The sequence below is a fragment of the Mustela putorius genome, unplaced genomic scaffold, assembly GCF_011764305.1.
Source record: "Mustela putorius furo isolate JIRA1106 unplaced genomic scaffold, ASM1176430v1.1 tig00000095_pilon_pilon_pilon, whole genome shotgun sequence".
NCBI lineage: Eukaryota > Metazoa > Chordata > Mammalia > Carnivora > Mustelidae > Mustela > Mustela putorius.
The window spans coordinates 38,833,963-38,851,221 of NW_025421280.1; the positions used below are offsets into that span (position 1 = coordinate 38,833,963).

The window sequence follows — 17,259 nt, forward strand, 5'->3', positions numbered from 1 at the left end:
TCGCGGGGACCAGCTCAGCATGTGCCCCCAGTTCTGGTGTGGTTTCAGTCTCTTAGATGAGAAAAATGGAAACGTAGGCCCTACCCTTTGAGCTCACAACGCACGAGTGGGGGTCCTGGAAGTTACAGGGCTTGTGTAGACGGGGACCAGTCTACACTTCCGTTGTTCGGTGACTGTCTTCCAGAAACCTCCGCCCCTGCACGGGAGCAGGGCCTTAGCCGCCTGGTCTGCTCTGCCCAGTCCCCCCACCATCTGCTGTCCCTGGGGCCGTGGTCTTGCTGATTCTCCCCGGTGGTGACTCGTTTCCCTGTGTGCTGGCACGACCTCGGCTGCGTGCTCCCGCTGGGTTCTTGGTCCACGGGAACCTGTGCCCTCAGCCGTGACCATGTCCTTCCACGGGGGACCAGCCCTCATTCCAGCCAGGGGTTTTCCAGCTGTCCTGCTGTCCAGTTGCCAAGGTCAAGGTCCAGTCCTCAGACCACAGCGTCCATGGCAGGCTCCATGGCTTCCCCCTCTGACCTTGCCTGTGGTCCCGCAACCTTATCGGAGGGAGAACAGCCTGATGGTTCTAGAGTGGAAGTGACCCTAGATTTTGGGTCTCAGGGGTAGAGCGAAGGCCCACGGCATTAGTCGTGCCAGCGACGGGATGGCCTGGGGTCCTTTAGCAGCGTGCAGACACCAGCTGGCGGGTGCTGGCCCCAGAGTGGACACAAGAAGGCAGCCGAGGTCCTGTCTTGGCCTCGAGTGGGTACTCAGCAGGTGTCCTCTGTCCTCTTTAAGACCTGCCCTGCTGCTGTGACGGGGTGACGAGGGCCCCTGGAACCGAGAGGCCCTCCCGCGGTGGGGCTGGGGAGCTCGGACGCGGCCGGATCGTCCCTGCCTGTCAGCTCTGCCCCCTCGGGGTTCCTGTGTCTTCTCGAGGGGCTCCCGGGGGCCACAGGCACTGCCTTGGCTCTAGAGACTTCTGGGGCCACCGTCGCTGCAAGTTTCGTGGGGTCCTGAGTTTCGTGGGGGCATGCCCACTGTCCCTGTTTGTGAGAGCCCTGTGCTGCCCCATGTTAGCTTTAGCTAGGGAAAGCAGGGGGGAGCCGGGGGAGGGGGCATGGGTAGTCAATCAGCCTTGGGCCCCAGGTGCCCCCCTGGGCTCTGAGGGAGAAGGGGGCACATCTGGGGTCACCACCCTGGCGGATGGGGACCTGGCTGGAAGATCTGTGCATGTCACCCCGGCAGCCTGGGCCTGACCCCATGCGCGGACCAGGGACACTCCCTGAGGGCAGCTGCTCTTAGCCACATGGTTCTATAACATTCTCTGCTCCTAGACTTCTGTACAAAGTGCACAATCCCCTTCCCCTACTCGTTTCTCCCCGCACTTCCCCTCTCCTGTTAGCTGGGGTCGGCTGCAGTGCCTTTGGGGTAGCCATGGGCTCCAGAGGCTGGACACCAGCCCCTGTGGGGTCCCTGCCTGCCCCTCGCTGCGGTCCTAGGAGCAGGTGGGAGCTGAGGGGGCGTCCCCGCTTCTCAGCTGTGTCCCGCCCCCTGCCGCCATCTGCCAGCCCCCGTGTTATACTTCACCGAGGAGGACTGGCACCCTCCGCCCAATGGGGACCATGCTGTGGCCTCTTCCGTGCTGTACACCGGTGGTACTCAGGCCTTGGGGGGGGCTCAAGGGACAGAAACTCACCACAAAAACCTTAGTCCTGAAAAGCTGTTCATGGACTCACTAGCTGGAAAGGCTCGGGGAGAACAGCCTGTAGGACCTAGCCTTCTAGCTGGGCTGGACACTGTCCTAGGTGCTGGGGACCCTCCGCGATCAGAACCCTTAGAAATCCCTGCGTCCAAGAATGTCCTGCCGGTGGGGAGGATGTGTGGGGCTGCTGGGCAGCAAACCCGGGGGTGAAGCAGATGTCGGTGGGAAGAGAGGTAGGGGTGCCAGGTGCCGGGGGGCTGCACCCCGAGACAAAGGTTCCCCTTTTCTCTGCTGTTCTGGTGCGTGGCCTCCGTACTCAAGGTCACTTCCTGAGCCAGCATGGTGACTGGGGTTCCAGCTCTCACATCAGCATTCCAGGTGGAAATAGATGGGATGGAGGGAAGGGCACAAACCCGAGGTGCCCCAGCTCTAGTCCCCCACTCAGGGAGCCTTCCCTGATCCCCACTCAGAAGCTCCCATAGGCAGCTCCTGAGCCCGAGTCGACGGGCTGTGGCCTTACCTAGCTGCGGGGGAGGTTGGGGAGGGAGTTTTGGCCAGATGTGTCAGCCCCCAACATACCCGGGAGTCTGTTGTTCACAGGAGAGGGACTGGGTCCTAGGAGATCAGCACCCAGGCTGCCGGTCAGCCCGGGGTTCGAATCTGTGCTGTGTGGCCTCGGGCACGTCAGTCTCCCTCTCTGAGCCTATTTCTTCATCTGTAAAAGGAGGCTGACACAGGGACCTGTTCCAGAGTTGTCCACTAGCTGCTGGGCCCGTGGGGTGTCAGCGACCCACCTGCCCACTCCCTGCCCCCCCAGTACTCGCTGTGCAACGAGCCACTGATCGAGCTGTCCAACCCTGGTGCCAGCGGCTCCTTGTTCTACGTCACCAGCGACGACGAGTTCATCATCAAGACAGTGATGCACAAGGAGGCCGAGTTCCTGCAGAAGCTGCTGCCCGGCTACTACATGGTGAGCGGCCCTTCCCTCACTGCTCTCTGGCATGGGGGGCCCGGCTGTCCCCGGGGCACGCCCACCCTCCTCCTAGGCTCCGGGAGCCTTGCTGGGCCACTGAGCCTCGCCCTCAGGACCCCCTCACGCGGCCCCCCTCCCCAGACACGGCAGTCAGGAATGGCCATCCAGGCCCGCGGGGCCTTCCCTGAGAGCCGGGTGGGGTGCAGGGGGCTGGGGGCTGGGCACCCGCTCCGCCCTCGCTCCCCAGGCCCCCCCAGCCCCCCGCCAGCCCTGAGTCACGGATCCCAGAAATCATGTCTCGTGGGGCTCCTGGAGCTGGTGACTCAGGCGTGGGGGAGGGGGGCCGGGCCACCAGCTGGCATGTCACAAAGGCCCAGCTGCTGGGGTGCGTCCTGTTCCCCATGTGACTCACAAGCTGGAAGGGCTCCACGGACCCCCGGGCGGAGGTGGACATGGGAGCCGGGGTCCTGCTGCCGGCACAGATGGGGGTGGGCTCCGCCTGAGTGCCCACCTGCCCTGCTGGGCCTTCCTGGGCAGCTCTGTGTGGACTGTGCGCCATCTGCGCCTGGGGGTCTCGTGTGGGGCACGTGATGCTGGGGTGGGCCCCCGGCTCCCCTAGGTTGGGGGTCGGCAGGCTTCCCGTAAAGAGCCGATCAACCTCTCCTGTCCCAGCTCTGCCCGTTACTGCAGCGGGAGGGCCCCCGAGGGCCTCGAGGGAGCAGCCCGGGGTGGCCCGGCGCCTGTGACCTTCACTTGTGAGCTTCAGGGAAACCTCAAATCCCAAGACGCTAGTTTTCTGTTCTTCACCCCCCAGTGTTTTATAACACAAAGCCGTTAGCTTGCGGCGGGAGAACAAGCAGGTGTTTGGACTCGGCCTTCCCCCTGGAGTTTGCCGATCCTTGCCCTGGATGGCGCCCAGAGGCCGGGCCCGCCTGTCACCCCAGGGTGGGCAAGTGGGACAGCTGGTCTGGCCCTGACACCTCGGCCGGGGGCCCTCCTGGAGCCTCTCGTCTGGGAGACACAGATCCCGGCACACGTCTGGACGCAGGGAGGGCCGAGGGACGGGCTGGCCCGGGGCCCAGGTGGTCAGGGCGGGCTTCCTGGGGCGGCTCCCAGGCCCCTGCTTTCCTCAGACCCTGCCCCTCCCCCGCCCCCAGAACCTCAACCAGAACCCGAGGACGCTGCTGCCCAAGTTCTACGGGCTGTACTGTGTGCAGTCGGGCGGCAAGAACATCCGCGTGGTGGTCATGAACAATGTCCTGCCGCGGGTCGTCAAGATGCACCTCAAGTTCGACCTCAAGGGCTCCACGTACAAGCGGCGAGCCAGCAAGAAGGAGAAGGAGAAGACCCTCCCCACCTACAAGGACCTGGACTTCATCCAGGACATGCCCGAGGGGCTGCTGCTCGACGCCGACACCTTCTCCGCGCTTGTCAAGACGCTGCAGCGGGACTGCCTGGTGAGGCCGTGGGGCCCGCCTCTGCAGGGCTGGGGCACGGGGCGGGCCCTCAGCCTCCAGCCTCCGTGGTCCCCTCCGGGACACGGGGACGCTGGATGAGCGGCCGCCGCGTGAGCACCTGTAGGCGGGTCCTTGTGGTCTCCTCCACCCCTGCAGCCCGGAGGGCATCGTGCCTGCGGCTCTAAAGATGAGGGGCATCCCGGGCCTTCCAGAGCCTTCTGCGGCATCCCTGGCCCCTCGGCCCATCACTGCTGGCCCCCAGGCCTTTTTGAAAACTGTGCCCGGTCTCCCCAGACGACCCCCCAGACTTCACTGGACCTGTTTCCCTGTGTCCAGGTGTCAGAGCCCTTGGGGCCAGGAGGGGTCCCGGGCTCCCCCGCTGTCCCCGGGCAGGCCAGAGCTCTGACAGGAGGAAGGAAACACCCAGTCCCGACTCGGAGAGGTGGCCCCCCAGGTGCCCTCCACCCTGCACGTGGCCCGGCCCTGCCCCCTTGGTCTTCTCACCAAGTGTGAGTCGGGGGTCAGGACAGGCCCCCGTGTGGCTGTGGGATGGGTCGGGCACAGACCCAGATGCAGCTTGGGACCACACGGAGCCGGGTGTGGGGAGGGGAAGGGGAGCGTGACCTCCTGACCCCCCTCCGGCAGGTGCTGGAGAGCTTCAAGATCATGGACTACAGTCTGCTCCTGGGCGTGCACAACATCGACCAGCAGGAGCGGGAGCGGCAGGCCGAGGGCGCCCAGAGCAGCGCGGACGAGAAGCGGCCGCTGGGCCAGAAGGCGCTCTACTCCACGGCCATGGAGTCCATCCAGGGCGGGGCCGCGCGGGGCGAGGCCATCGAGTCCGACGACACGTAGGTGGCGGGGCAGGAGGCGGGCGGGGGTTGGGGGATCTGGCCCGGAGGGCGAGACCATCTGCGGCCGGTTACTGGTCTGCGCTGGGACCCCCCGGGGGTCTCACGGGTGGACACACAGACACCCGGCTGTGTGACAACCAGGGCCTTCCAGATGAATCTGCCAGTGGATGGAGGCCATTGGCCATCTGTAGGGGGACACGGGCCCCTCCACATTCTGGAGCCCCGAGCGGGTTCAGACACCACTGTCTGCAGCAGACAATGTTGAAGGTTGTGGCGCTGGGGACCAGGATGCCAGGCCCAGAGTCCCTGGGACAACAGGCCACTGTGAAGGAGGGCGAGGTGGTAGGCTCAGAGGCAGCGGGCTGACCCAGTCCTGCCGCGGGGGCTCGAGGCTTGGTGGGGAGACAGCGGGCTGACCCGGTCCTGCCGCGGGGGCCCGGGGCTTGGTGGGGAGACAGACTCGTGGATGCCCCACGCACCCTCCTGGCCCTGTGGACACTGGGCGGGGTTGTTCTGTATGGGGGGGGGGTCCTGGGCCCTGGGGGCACTGAGCAAGCAGCATCCCCGGCCCTCACCCACCTGGTGCCAGGAGGCCCCCCTCAAGTCATGAGGACCACGGACGTCCCGGGACACCACCCGGAGCTCGTGGAAGGTGGTCTGGGTGGGAACTGCGGCCATGGTCAGGTTCGAGGTTGGCTTCTTGTCTCTGTGCATTGAACTGCTGGGAACCAATCCGGGGTGGGGGGCCTGAGGGGGGAAGGCGCCTCACCCCCCATCATCAGCTGGGGAAGCGGGGGTTCGGAGGCAGAAGCAGAAGCAGATGTCCTAGTGCACAGCGGGGGGGTGGGGGCTGCCACTCTAGGCCAGCCGTGGTGGGGGCGGGTGGGGAGCAGGCGCCAGCCCCCCACGGGGCCAGCCTGGTGGGGAGCTGCCAAGTCCTCGAGGGCTGGCCCGACCTCCCGCCGTCTTGGTGTTTGTAGGGTCTGCGCAGGGCCCGGCAGGGGATGGCGGGGTGCGCAGGTGAGCTCACCAGGGCGTGCAGTGCCGTGAGAGGGGCCTGCGGGGCCTGAGCCTGGCGGGTCGTTGGTGACCTGAGGACAGTCGTTGCCTTGTGTGACCTCACTAACTGCTCTGGGCTGGGAATGGGGGAGCCGAGTGAAACCACTAACCCCCCAGACGGCACCCAGAAGCCCTGGGGGTCCTGCCCGGGCTGAGCGTGCGTGTGCGTGTGCATGGGTGTGCGTGCGCGTGGGGGGTGCGGGGCCGGCCTGTCCGCAGCCTCCCGCTGACGGTGGCCGGTCTGAGAGGAGCGGAGATTGGCCGGTTCCAGCAGGGCAGCCCCCGCAGGGAGCGAGTGGGCTGGGGGGGCGGGTGCTGAATGCGCTCCCCCTGCAGGATGGGCGGCATTCCCGCCGTGAACGGCCGCGGGGAGCGTCTGCTGCTGCATATCGGCATCATCGACATTCTGCAGTCCTACAGGTGCGAACCCCCCCGCCCTGGCTCCCCGCATCTCCCCCTGCCTGTCCCCCATCCGCCTCCCCCTTCCCCCATGCACTCACTTGCTCCCAGAAGCCATGTGCTCTGCTGTCCAGACTTCCCTTAGTCACCATCCGCCCCCAGGAGCCCCCCACACACCGAAGGCTCCCAGGGGGCTGCCAGGTCCTAAAGGGAGGCATTTGGTCCCCAGCCCGGTGACACCACCTGCAGGATCTGTGCTAAGAATGTGGTGAGATCTCCTGTCAGCTAGAGGTTGGGGCTGGCATGGGGCCTGGGGGGTTGGGGAGGGTGTCGCCAGCCCATCTTCCATGCAGTCCTGTCTGCTGAGCACCTACTGTGTGCTGTGTGCTGGGGTAAACAGCAAGATGGGAGCGCCCTGTGGCCACGAGGCACGGCATCCCCGGACAGCTCATACTCATGGGCAGGAAGACACGCTCATGGCCACAGCCACACGTTGTGTGGTCTCGAGCACGGCGGAGCCCCGGAGCAGACAGTGAGGCCTTACCTGTAGCTCAGAGCTGGGGTGTCGGCAGCCCCATTACCCGTGCTCGTCCTCTACGAGGTCTCGGCCGTGAGCGTGGTTTAATTGTTAGTGTTTTGTTAAAGATTTTGTTTATTTATTTGACAGACAGAGATCACAGGTAGGCAGAGAGGCAGGCAGAGAGAGAGCGGGGGAAGCAGGCTCCCTGCTGAGCAGAGAGTCTGATGCGGGGCTCGATCCCAGGACCCTGAGATCATGACCTGAGCCGAAGGCAGAGGCTTTAACCCACTGAGCCACCCGGGCGCCCCTTAATCATTAGTGTTTTATTCTGAGAGTAGCGTGTGTGCCTCCTGCACGATCCGGACCAGACCGAGGGGGCATTGTGGGTGCGGCGGCCCCCACTTCCTGTCCACCCAGCACTGGTGACTTCTCCCTTGTGTGTCTTCCTTTCCTACGTATGAAACTCGGCTCCTGCCCATCCATCGCTGGTGTTCGCAGCCTGCGTTCCGACCTGGGTAGACCTCTGCCGCAGGACGTCCCTCCTGATTTAGAGCAGGATTAAGAAGTTTCTCAAATAGCAAACTAAGGTTTCTGCAGAGGCTCTGAGTGGCGGCAAGGAGGGGCCTGGCACATGTCAGGCAGCCACAAACCCATCCTGGGGCAGGGGTGTCATGAGGGGGTGTGTGCTGAGGAGAGGACCCTCCCCTGTGGCGGATGAGGCGGTGTCCAGGAAGGCTGCCTGGAGGAGGCACCATTGTCCTCAGCCCAGGTGTGCAGGGACCTCGTTAGAGCCACAGTGCCAGACGATAATTTCAGCTGAGAAGACCGGGGCTCAGCCGAGGCCATGAGGACAGGGGAGGGATGTATTCTGGGAGGCACTGGTCTCCAGTCCCCCACATGGGGTCAAGCAGTGAAGCCTTTTCACTTCCTCCCCCACAGAAGCAGTGGTAGGAGCTGCCAGGATGGGGAACGGAGGGGACAGGAAGAGGGAGGTGGCCTCAGCTGGTGCCGCAGGCAGCCTCAGTTCCTCTAGACTGGGGCTTCCCACCCGCTCGGTGCGGGAGCAGCCCCTGTCATGATGACCACAGGTGTCCCCAGACACGGCCCAGTGTCTGCCGGAAGCGAGGCACGTGCCCAGCGCTTTCCTCTCTGCAGGTTCATCAAGAAGCTGGAGCACACCTGGAAGGCCCTCGTGCATGATGGGGTGAGTGTCGCTCATGCGTTCCTGAGTCCACAAACACAGCGGTCCCCCGGCGCCGTGATGAGAGACGTGTTACCTCCTTCCGTTGGGGGCGGCCGTGTGACCCGGCAGTCACGGGCCAAGGGCTCAGGGTCAGGAAGGGAAGACACAGGCAACTGGACCTCCAGTGAGGGGGTCTGATCTCCACGGGGGAGGGGGACAGAAAGGCTTCTTGGAGGAGAAGAGCTGGAAGCTGAGTTGGAAGGATTCCCCAAAGGCAGCCGGACCAGGAGCGTCAGGGGCCAGCTAGGCAGAGAACGTTCTGGAAACATGTTGTGATAGGAGGTCGCCTGGGTCCAATTGCACAACGCTGACCCATTGCCTCGAGGGCTGAGGACTGCTGCAGCATGTCTCTGCCACTTGAGAATGGGCTAAAATGCACCTTTTTCCAGCAACACAGCCAACGCATGGACCTTGGCAGTAGGTTATTTGCAAATATGAAAGACTTTGAGGACCAGCTGCAGGGGAGCAAACAGCCCATCTGGGGGCCCCAGGCACCCCAGGCACCGGCTGTGCTGACGAGCTGGCTGGGGCCTTGGGTGCACACCTCTCCTCCCATGGCCACCTGCAGACCAATTCTTACTAAAGTGCTAAGGGCTGTATGTGTTCATGTAGTTTGTAAAAGCCTCCCTCACTCCCCTCTGTTTGGGGGCGGGGAGGCGGGGGTCCAGATGGAAGCTTCCAGAAAGTGCACCGAGATGGTCCAGGGGGCAGCCAGTCAGCAGGAAACCCTTTCGTGGCATTAGAAAGCCGCCACAGAAGGGAGAGTTGCCAAGTCCCCATGAGGCCACATGTAATCCCCAGAGTAAACTTTGGCTCAGCTCTTGGGGGTCCAGACGTTAATCAGAGTAACGTCACAGGCGTGAGCCGTCTGGGGCAGGCAGGGTGGCCTGTGGAGTAGAGGCCCAGGTCCTTCTGGGCATGGCCCTCAGCCCCCAGCCCACGTGGCTGGCCCCCGATGGCACTCCAGGCAGAGGAGGGGGCGGAAACTCCGTCCTGGTCTTGGCTCCCACGCCCTCGGCCAGCACCGGGTCCTACAGTCCTGCCTCACTGCGGTGAGGATGGGAAATGTAGTGTGCGTTCTGGAGGCCGTGTGTCCCTATGGGATCTGTCACATTACAGCAGGCAGAGGACCCAGGCCGTGTCTGGGGACATCTGGAGGACTCCTCTGGTTTCCATGTTTTGCTCTTTATTCACTTACTTCTCTGCGGTTGCTGTTTTAGTCACATGGTTCGAAGGATTAAAGGATGGGTTTATAAGGAAGAAATGTCCCTCCCAGGCCCCTCCCTGCCGGGTTACCCGCCAGCCCCGTGCCGTAGACCCGTCTCTCAGTCAGACTGCCGCTCTGTGGCCTGGGCTGTCTCCCGGGACACGGGGAGCACTGGTGGCGTGGGGATACTCAGCCCTTCCTGCCTGCGGGCCCCCTTCTCTCCCCAGGACACCGTCTCTGTCCACCGGCCCAGCTTCTATGCCGAGCGCTTCTTCAAGTTCATGAGCAACACGGTGTTCCGGAAGAATTCCTGTGAGCTTCCCAGGCCTCTGGCCAGGAGGGCCCCTAGGGGTGCGGAGCGGGGAGGTGGGGTCGCCAAGAGTGCAGTAAACCCAGAGCCCCTCCTCTGGCCATGTGGCCGTCCGTGGGCCTCGGTCGGGCACTTGGTCCAGAGAACAGGGGAGTCAGGACGCCACCGTCCTGGGGCCCAGCTTGGGGCCTGGGGCCCGCTGTTTGAGCTTGAGTTCTGGTCCCATCGAGTCCTGCCGCTGTGACTTCAAGCGGGAGACGCCCTGCCCCATGCCTCAGTTTCCCCATCCGTACAGAGGGCAAGATGTGTTTACCCACATGACAGGTGCGTTTGGCCTATGCCGGTCCTCACGGGGACCACCTGTGGCCTTGAGTCCTCAGCAGGGAAACGTGGCCTCGGGGGACACAGAGGCAGCTGGCCATCAGCCAGACCAGGCATTGTCAAGGAGGGCACCGGACAGAGGCAGCCCGTGCCCCGTGGGTGTCCCCAGAGGGTCCCCTCTCTGTGCTGGGCCTCAAGTGCCAGAGCCGGGTGCACACCCCAGGCCAGGATCCCATAAGCTGCCCAAAAGGGTCGTTTCTCCCCACGTGTCTGTCTGCCATCTGCCCTCGGCTCCCTTTGCGCCCAGAAGACAAGGTGCTTGTCAGCCTCTGTGTCCCCAGCCTCTGGGCCCCAGCCCGGGGCCCAGCACGCCATGGGTGTTCAGGCAGAGTCATTGGTGGCAGTGGTCTCAGCGTGCACCTTCCAATCCCGGTGGGTCCACAGAGACAGCAGGGGCGGGCAGGGCCGACGCCGCCTGGCGTGGGACCTGCTGTCCCAGCCTGGGCCAGGCCTGTGTGGGCGGTGACCCCGCCCAGTCACCTGGAACCAGCTCGTGGAGCCAGCACGACTCCACGTTCCCCTATGTCGAGCCAGTAGCTTGAAACCGATGGCAGTGGGGTCACTGGCATCGCGGAAATGGGCAAACCCCACGGTTCTGGCCTTTGTCTCCCGAGAGTGGGCCGTCGTCAGCGTCTTACTTTCTCACTTCTTAGAACCCTTCCTGGGTGTCATTCTCACTGCGGCCGGGGGGGATGCCAGCCTCCGGGGATGGGAGCATGGCTGCTCACCAAGCGAACTAAGCACCTACTGCGTGCTTGGCGTTGTGCGGGCCAACCCCGGGGGCCAAGCAGGGAGAGAACCTGGTGACGTTCGCTGACGGGCGAGGCCAGGGGCAGAGGGCATCGGGGGCCGTCCCCCTTGTCTGACCCTGTTGCTGCAGACGAGGTTGCTGGGGCTCAGAGTGGCTGAGCCACATTGCCCAGGCCACTCATCCTGGACAGGAGCCGGGGCCTCGGTTCTGAGCCCCGCATGGTCCCAGGCCTCTGTTTGCATGTCTGAAAGTGGAGGCCACGGCCGGAGCGGGCTGCCAGAGGGGCTTCTGGGACCTCCTGAGGCAGATCTGGGTAGGACGCAGGACAGGGTTTCCTTTGCAAAGGATGTTGCTTCTTGCCCAGGCTTGAGGGCCGGGCTGGAGGCCGGGCAGTGGGAGCTGTGTACGCGGGCAGCAGGTTTTCATCCAAGGGAGGGATGGGGGCTGGTGGGGCCTGGCCACGGGGTTCCCAGGCTGCCCCGAGTACCAGTCCGCCTCTCTCCACAGCCCTGAAGTCCTCACCATCCAAGAAGGGCCGTGGTGCCTTGCTGGCCGTCAAGCCCCTCGGGCCCACTGCTGCCTTCTCGGCCAGCCAGATCCCCAGCGAGCGCGAGGACGCGCAGTACGATCTCCGTGGGGCCCGCAGCTACCCCACGCTAGAGGACGAAGGTGACTGGGCTGGCTGGGGAGCGGGTTCTCTGGGGACAGGACAGAGAAGGGGTCTGCTGGGGAAAGGTGCGGTCCCTGCGGGGCTGAGAGGGGAGGGCATTCAGGAAGCAACCCGGTTTGAGGAAGGGGTTCTAGAAGCTGGTGGCCTGGATGGCAGGGTCCTGGGTCCCAGTCACCTCCCTACCCCAGTCCCAGCCTAAGCTCTGCAGCCCTCCAGGGAGTGGGGATGGGGAGTGGCTAGGATGGCCGCAGGGAGAGCTGAACAGAAGATGCCACCCGAGGAGGTGACCCACCCCATTGCCAGGTGTCCTGAGACCTAGAGGGAGGAAGCATTTGATGGGGTTGGGTGTGATGGTTTGAAAGATCCCTCCCAGTTCCCCGAGTTAAAGAGTCCAAGATTCCTGGCAGCGAGGGGCTGGGGGGAATAGCATGAGGGAAGGGAGAGACCGCGCATGCAGAGGCGCTGGGGCAGCAAGGGACGCGGTGTGTTGGAGGGACAGCAAGGGACCTGATGTGTTGGAGGGACAGCAGGCGGCCTGCGGTTGGAGCAAAGTCAGGGAGGGTGAGGAAAGCGGAAGCGGCTGTTCACGCAGGACCTGCGGGCTTGAGCAGGGTTTGGACTGTGGTTTGAGAGCAGCGGGTTACGGGAAGCCTCTGTGCCAAGCGTAACTTCGAAGGTATTTGCCCTCTTAAAGCGGTGGAGCAGAACAGAGTGTTGGGTGGCAGGTGGGGCGGGGGCCTGGGTGGCTACAGGCGAGGCAGGCTGCAGGTGGAGGCAGAGAGAGGTGTGGCAGGGCTGCCCCGGCGCCCACAGCCCCCGCTCCCCCCGCAGGCCGGCCCGACCTCCTGCCCTGCACGCCGCCATCTTTCGAGGAGGCCACCACCGCCTCCATCGCTACAACCCTGTCCTCCACGTCGCTCTCCATCCCGGAGCGGTCTCCCTCGGAGACATCAGAGCAGCCGCGGTACCGGTGAGGGTGTGGAGGGTCAGCGTCCCTGCAGCAGGGGGAGGGACCGGGTGGGAGGCCAAGCCCCCTGATGCACCTGCTCTGGTCTCTCTCTCTGCAGGCGGCGCACGCAGTCTTCGGGACAGGATGGCCGGTGAGCTGAGACCCCCCAGCTTCCCCGCCCCACCGCCCCACCACAGCCCCAGGACTTGCCCACCCAGAGCCCAGCCTCTCTGACCACTTTCCCGGGCACGGATTTAAGTTAGGCTCTTGAACTGCACAGAATCCTGAGTCACTGGAGTCTTCTCCAAAGTCCACACCCCCGATGGGTGGGGTATGGGGCAGGCAGAAGACCCGTCCACCTGCTTGTTGATCCTTTTTAATTTTTATTTTTTTAACTAAATTCTTTTTTTTTTTTATTTTTAAAGATTTTTTAAATTTATTTGACAGAGAGAGAGATTACAAGTAGGCAGAGAAAGAGGAGGAAGCAGGCTCCCCGCTGAGCAGAGAGCCTGATGTGGGGCTCGATCCCAGGACCCTGAGATCATGACCTGAGCTGAAGGCAGAGGCTTTAACCCACTGAGCCACCCAGGCGCCCCTGATCCTTTTTTATTAAATATTTTTATTCTAACTGGTACACAGAGAATATAGCAAAACACCTTCCCTTGCCCCATGCCCATTCCTGTCCCTGGGAGCAACCCCTGGACGGGTTTTTTGTCTTTCTAGAAATACTTTATGACTATATATGAGAAAACCAACCTACGGGCCTCTTTCTACCTTTCGTCTTGCCACCAGCCTAGCTCGGTGCCCCTTGCTTTGGGCACAGAGCAGATGGAGGTCACCCGTGAGCAGGGAGCTCCTGGGGCCCCGTCCCCACGGACCGCCCTCGGGCGCATTTCCGTTGTTGCTGACCCGACCAACAGGCGTCGCTTCCCTTAGCGTTGGGGCCGTTATTCCTGCCATTTGGGAAACAAAAAGTGATGCATATAGTACATTTGGCAGAATGCACTTCCCTCTGTCTTGCTGCCTGCTCCCGCCCCAGCGACCTTTCTGCTGCTGAGGGCTGTCACTGGGAGACAGTCTGCCAGACTGCTAGAATGTTCTGACCCACCTACGCCAGGGGCCCGAACATTTGAAAGCCCTGGAACCAGCCCACTCCAGGCCAGGCCCCAGGCCCGTGCCCAGCTACCCCCAGGAGAGTGGGCAGGATCCCGGCCAGCAGTCACTCCCCCGTACCTGCTGGTACCAGAGTCATAGGATGGCCCCAGGTGGACAAGCAGTCCCTGCCCCTGTGCAGGCCCCAGGTGGGCAGGACAGCCTGAGGGACCAGGGGTGAGCTGGGCCAGCTCAGGGCACGGGTCAGATGCACCCAGAGAGCACCCCATGGAGGCTCCCACTAGGGCTGGAGACCGGCACTGGCCTGGAGCTTGGCTAGCGGCCCTGGGGGACAGAGTTAGGAGAGAGAGTGAAGTGTGGCCTCCCACTGCCTCCAGGCCCCAGGAGGAGACCCACGTGGAGGAGGACCTGCAGCAGATCACGGTGCAGGTGGAGCCAGCGTGCAGCGTTGAGATCGTGGTCCCCAAGGAGGAGGACGCGGGGTGAGTGTCCCATTGCGGGACCTGGCCAACGGGCGTCTGCTCTGGTTCCATTGGCTGGGTGCAGTCACGTGGCCACCCGGCAGCAAGGCAGGCTGGGGAATGTAGTCCACGTTTTGGGCGGGGGTAGGGGGAGAGTGGGAAGGGGGCCTCCCCCTGGAAAGCGGGGGATGCAGGGCGTGGGAACCCGGCCGTCTCTGCAGGGGCCCGGGGGGGGGGGTGGCTGGGACGGCTGCCTCATCCGGGGCCTCAGATCTGCGGCAGAGCTGCGAGCCATGCGTGCGTCCAGGGGCTCTCACGCACCACCCACTCGGTCCTGACCCCGGGCTTGCGGGAGGCGGCCTCTGGGTCGTCGGGGACCACCTCTGGACGCAGCCCGCTTTGCCGACTGTGTCTTGTTCTGTGTCCTCGTTCGCTGCCGCTCTTCTCAGTGCCTGCCTTCCGGCTCCTGGCTGGTCCCCGCGCACGGTCGCCGCGGTTCGTGCTCCTTTCTTGTCCCGTGAGGAGCCGCCGTGGGCCCCGGGGTCCCGGGTGCTCATCCTGCCGCGATCGGCGTCCGTGGGAGGCGGCGCTTTTATCCTGTGGGTGGCTGGGGCCACTGCGCTCGTCGCACTGGGGGCTCCTGGGGAGGGGCCAGGGTCGCGCCCCCCCCCCCAGCGCCCAGGCCCCCACAGAGCCCCATGGAGGCCACGGCCCTGGGCGCGGGCAGAGACCCTGCTCAAGGATTTGTCTACCCACGTCTGAGCTTCCAGCAGTTCAGAGCCCGGCTCCTGGCTAGGAGTGTCTGTCTGTGTTTAGTTTTAAGTTGAAGAAAGCGGCCGCTCAAAATGGATGTATATATGAAAACCAGATCAAAGCCTTCGCAGTCAAACATAAATTCATTTTTTTAAGATTTTATTTATTTGAAAGAGAGAGAGAGAACAAGCAGGGGGAGTGGCAGAGGGAGAGGGAGAGGCAGACTCCCCGCTGAGCAGGGAGCCCCAAGTGGGGTTGGATCCACCTGAGCCAAAGCAGACACTTAACGGAGCCCCCCGGGCACCCCAGAATTCCTGTTTTAAGGTCATCAGGCATGTGGGGGAACCGTGTGCTCCCTGCGGGGGGCTGGAGGGGAGCTGGCTGGGTCTGCTGTACTGACCGGCGGCGCCCTGCTGCATCTCACCCTTGTCTGTGGGTCCCGTTCGGCCGGGTGGCTCAGTGTTTGCGCTATGACCAAGTTTCTCTTGCTTCCCTTGGGATTTCTGCTTTACGGGTCTTTAAAATTTCTCTTCGATCTCAAGACACCTTCCTTAGTGGTCACCACGTGCCCAGCCCGCACCTTGCCGGCAAGGGTAACATCACAGATAGGCGGGTGTCCCTGCGCACACAGTGGGCTCTGCCACCTGCCGTGTTTTCCCTGTTACCGGGATTTTTGCGGTGTGACTTATTTGGGGGGGGTTCCCCAAACCAGCCCCCTTCCCTGCGGCTAGAGAGCCACCTTTCTGTGGTTCTAGGTGCCCCCCCCCAATCCCCGGAGCTGGGCATTTTGCTCGTGAGATGGAAACTGCACCCCAGAACCCAGCCACCTGCTGAGGCCTCGGCCTCGCCTCACCTTCCATCTAGAACCTGTTTCCCCGTCTGCAGCTCAGGACAGAGGCAGCCCCCGGCCCAGGGGACGGTCGCGGGGGAAATTCATGCCGAGCTCTTGAAAGGGCCTGGCATGTAGTAAGTGCTCAGTGAAGGTTATAGAGGTTCTGGGCGCGGGGGCCAGGGGTCCCCGCTTCGCAGGTGAGGATACTGAGGCTGAGCAATGGGAAAGGACCTTCCAGGTCACCCGGGGGTGAGTGGTGAGGCCGGCACCCACCCAGCGGGGCGTGCCCTCAAGCAGGAGTGGGGACAGGCTCGCACCTGAGCCGGGGGGCAGAAACTCCCTCCCCTTTGCCGGGGAGGTATTTGGTCGGGGGGAGGTTTATTTTATTTGGCTTCTCTGTGATGACCTCCTGATGAGAGAGGAGAGGGGCTGGGGCCCCGGATGCTCTTCAGAGCCCCACCCCAGGACTCCTGTGTCCGCGCGTGTCCCCAGGGTGGAGGCTTCCCCAGCCGCTGCCGCTGCGGAAGCAGAAACCACCAGCCAGGCCTCGGAGCCCGCCAGCCAGGCCTCGGACGAGGAGGACGCACCCGCCACAGACATCTACTTTGTAAGTTCCCCACGGCGCCTTCCGTCGCCCGGCCCTCAGCCGGACACCCACTCGTGCACACACACACGCACACACACACGCATACATACACACATGCACACTCACAAGGTACTCTTGTGGACACAGTGCTCTCACTGGTCAATTCACATCCACACACTCTTGCACACCCAGTGTGCCCCTGCACGCATTCACACACGCGTACACGGTGTGGGAGTGCCCTGCCCCTTGCCATCCGGGCCAGGCCACTCCGAGGCCAGGGAACTGCCCCGCCCCTCCTCCCCAGGACTCATGACCACCGCCAGGCCACCAGTCAAGGTCCTGGCTCTAGTCGTGCCACCACGTCCCCTTAGGAGGCATTGGGAGTCCTCAAGCTCTGAGCTCCCCCGGGACCCCCTCAGTCCTGGGAAGACCCGGGGTCAGCCACCAAGGGCCGCAGACTATGTGGCTCTTCTTCCACCCGGGGGCGGGGGCAGCTGGGTGGGGTCTGTTCTCTAGGAGGCAAGGGGACTGTGCGCTTCGCTCTGCCGTCCTCACTGGGCGAGGACTCATGGCTGCTCTGGGAATGGGTGGGGGTCTGTCACAGCTGGAAGGGGCCCTGCCCCCAGGGACCCGGGACCTCTCTTCCAGGGCAGGGGGTCACATCCCCCACCTTGCATCTCCCGCAGGCAGCCAGGGTAGCTGGGCCGGGAGCTTGGTGCGGGGGGGTGCATGGGGGGCCACGGAGCCTGCAGGGTCCCATCCGGTGACCCCACCACCACCGCCGGACAGTGGGTCCTGCGGCTGCCTTCCTCGGATGGCCCTGCTCCGGGGTCACACGGCCTTATCCGATGAAGGGGACTGCCTGTCCTCCTCCCGGCCTTCAGTCTTGTCTCTGCCCCCGTGGCCGGGTTGCGGGAGGCCCAATAAGGCTATAAGGCCACTGCCGCCTTACAGGAACCAGCACCCTGCTCTCTGTCTTGGGGCCTCTGTCTGGCCTGAAAGTCACAGGTGCACACACCATGTGTCCCCACACCCGCCGTCAGCTCCCCGTCCC

General features: G+C 63.8%; 1 protein-coding gene across 5 annotated transcripts in view; it reads left to right on the forward strand.

Annotated features, from left to right (window-relative positions):
* PIP5K1C (phosphatidylinositol-4-phosphate 5-kinase type 1 gamma) overlaps positions 1–17,259 on the forward strand; it is a 48,621-nt gene that overhangs the window by 25,306 nt on the left and 6,056 nt on the right. For all 5 annotated transcript variants that reach the window (XR_006608544.1, XR_006608550.1, XM_045086628.1 and 2 more), the window contains exons 6-16: positions 2,505–2,657; positions 3,818–4,117; positions 4,763–4,968; positions 6,367–6,450; positions 8,105–8,153; positions 9,627–9,711; positions 11,349–11,510; positions 12,343–12,481; positions 12,579–12,611; positions 13,951–14,055; positions 16,112–16,226. Coding sequence is in view for 3 of the 5 variants with exons in the window: in XM_045086628.1 (XP_044942563.1) it covers positions 2,505–2,657; positions 3,818–4,117; positions 4,763–4,968; positions 6,367–6,450; positions 8,105–8,153; positions 9,627–9,711; positions 11,349–11,510; positions 12,343–12,481; positions 12,579–12,611; positions 13,951–14,055; positions 16,112–16,226 (1,431 nt within the window). In the remaining 2 variants the exon portion in view is untranslated. The remainder of the gene's footprint in view (positions 1–2,504; positions 2,658–3,817; positions 4,118–4,762; positions 4,969–6,366; positions 6,451–8,104; positions 8,154–9,626; positions 9,712–11,348; positions 11,511–12,342; positions 12,482–12,578; positions 12,612–13,950; positions 14,056–16,111; positions 16,227–17,259) is intronic.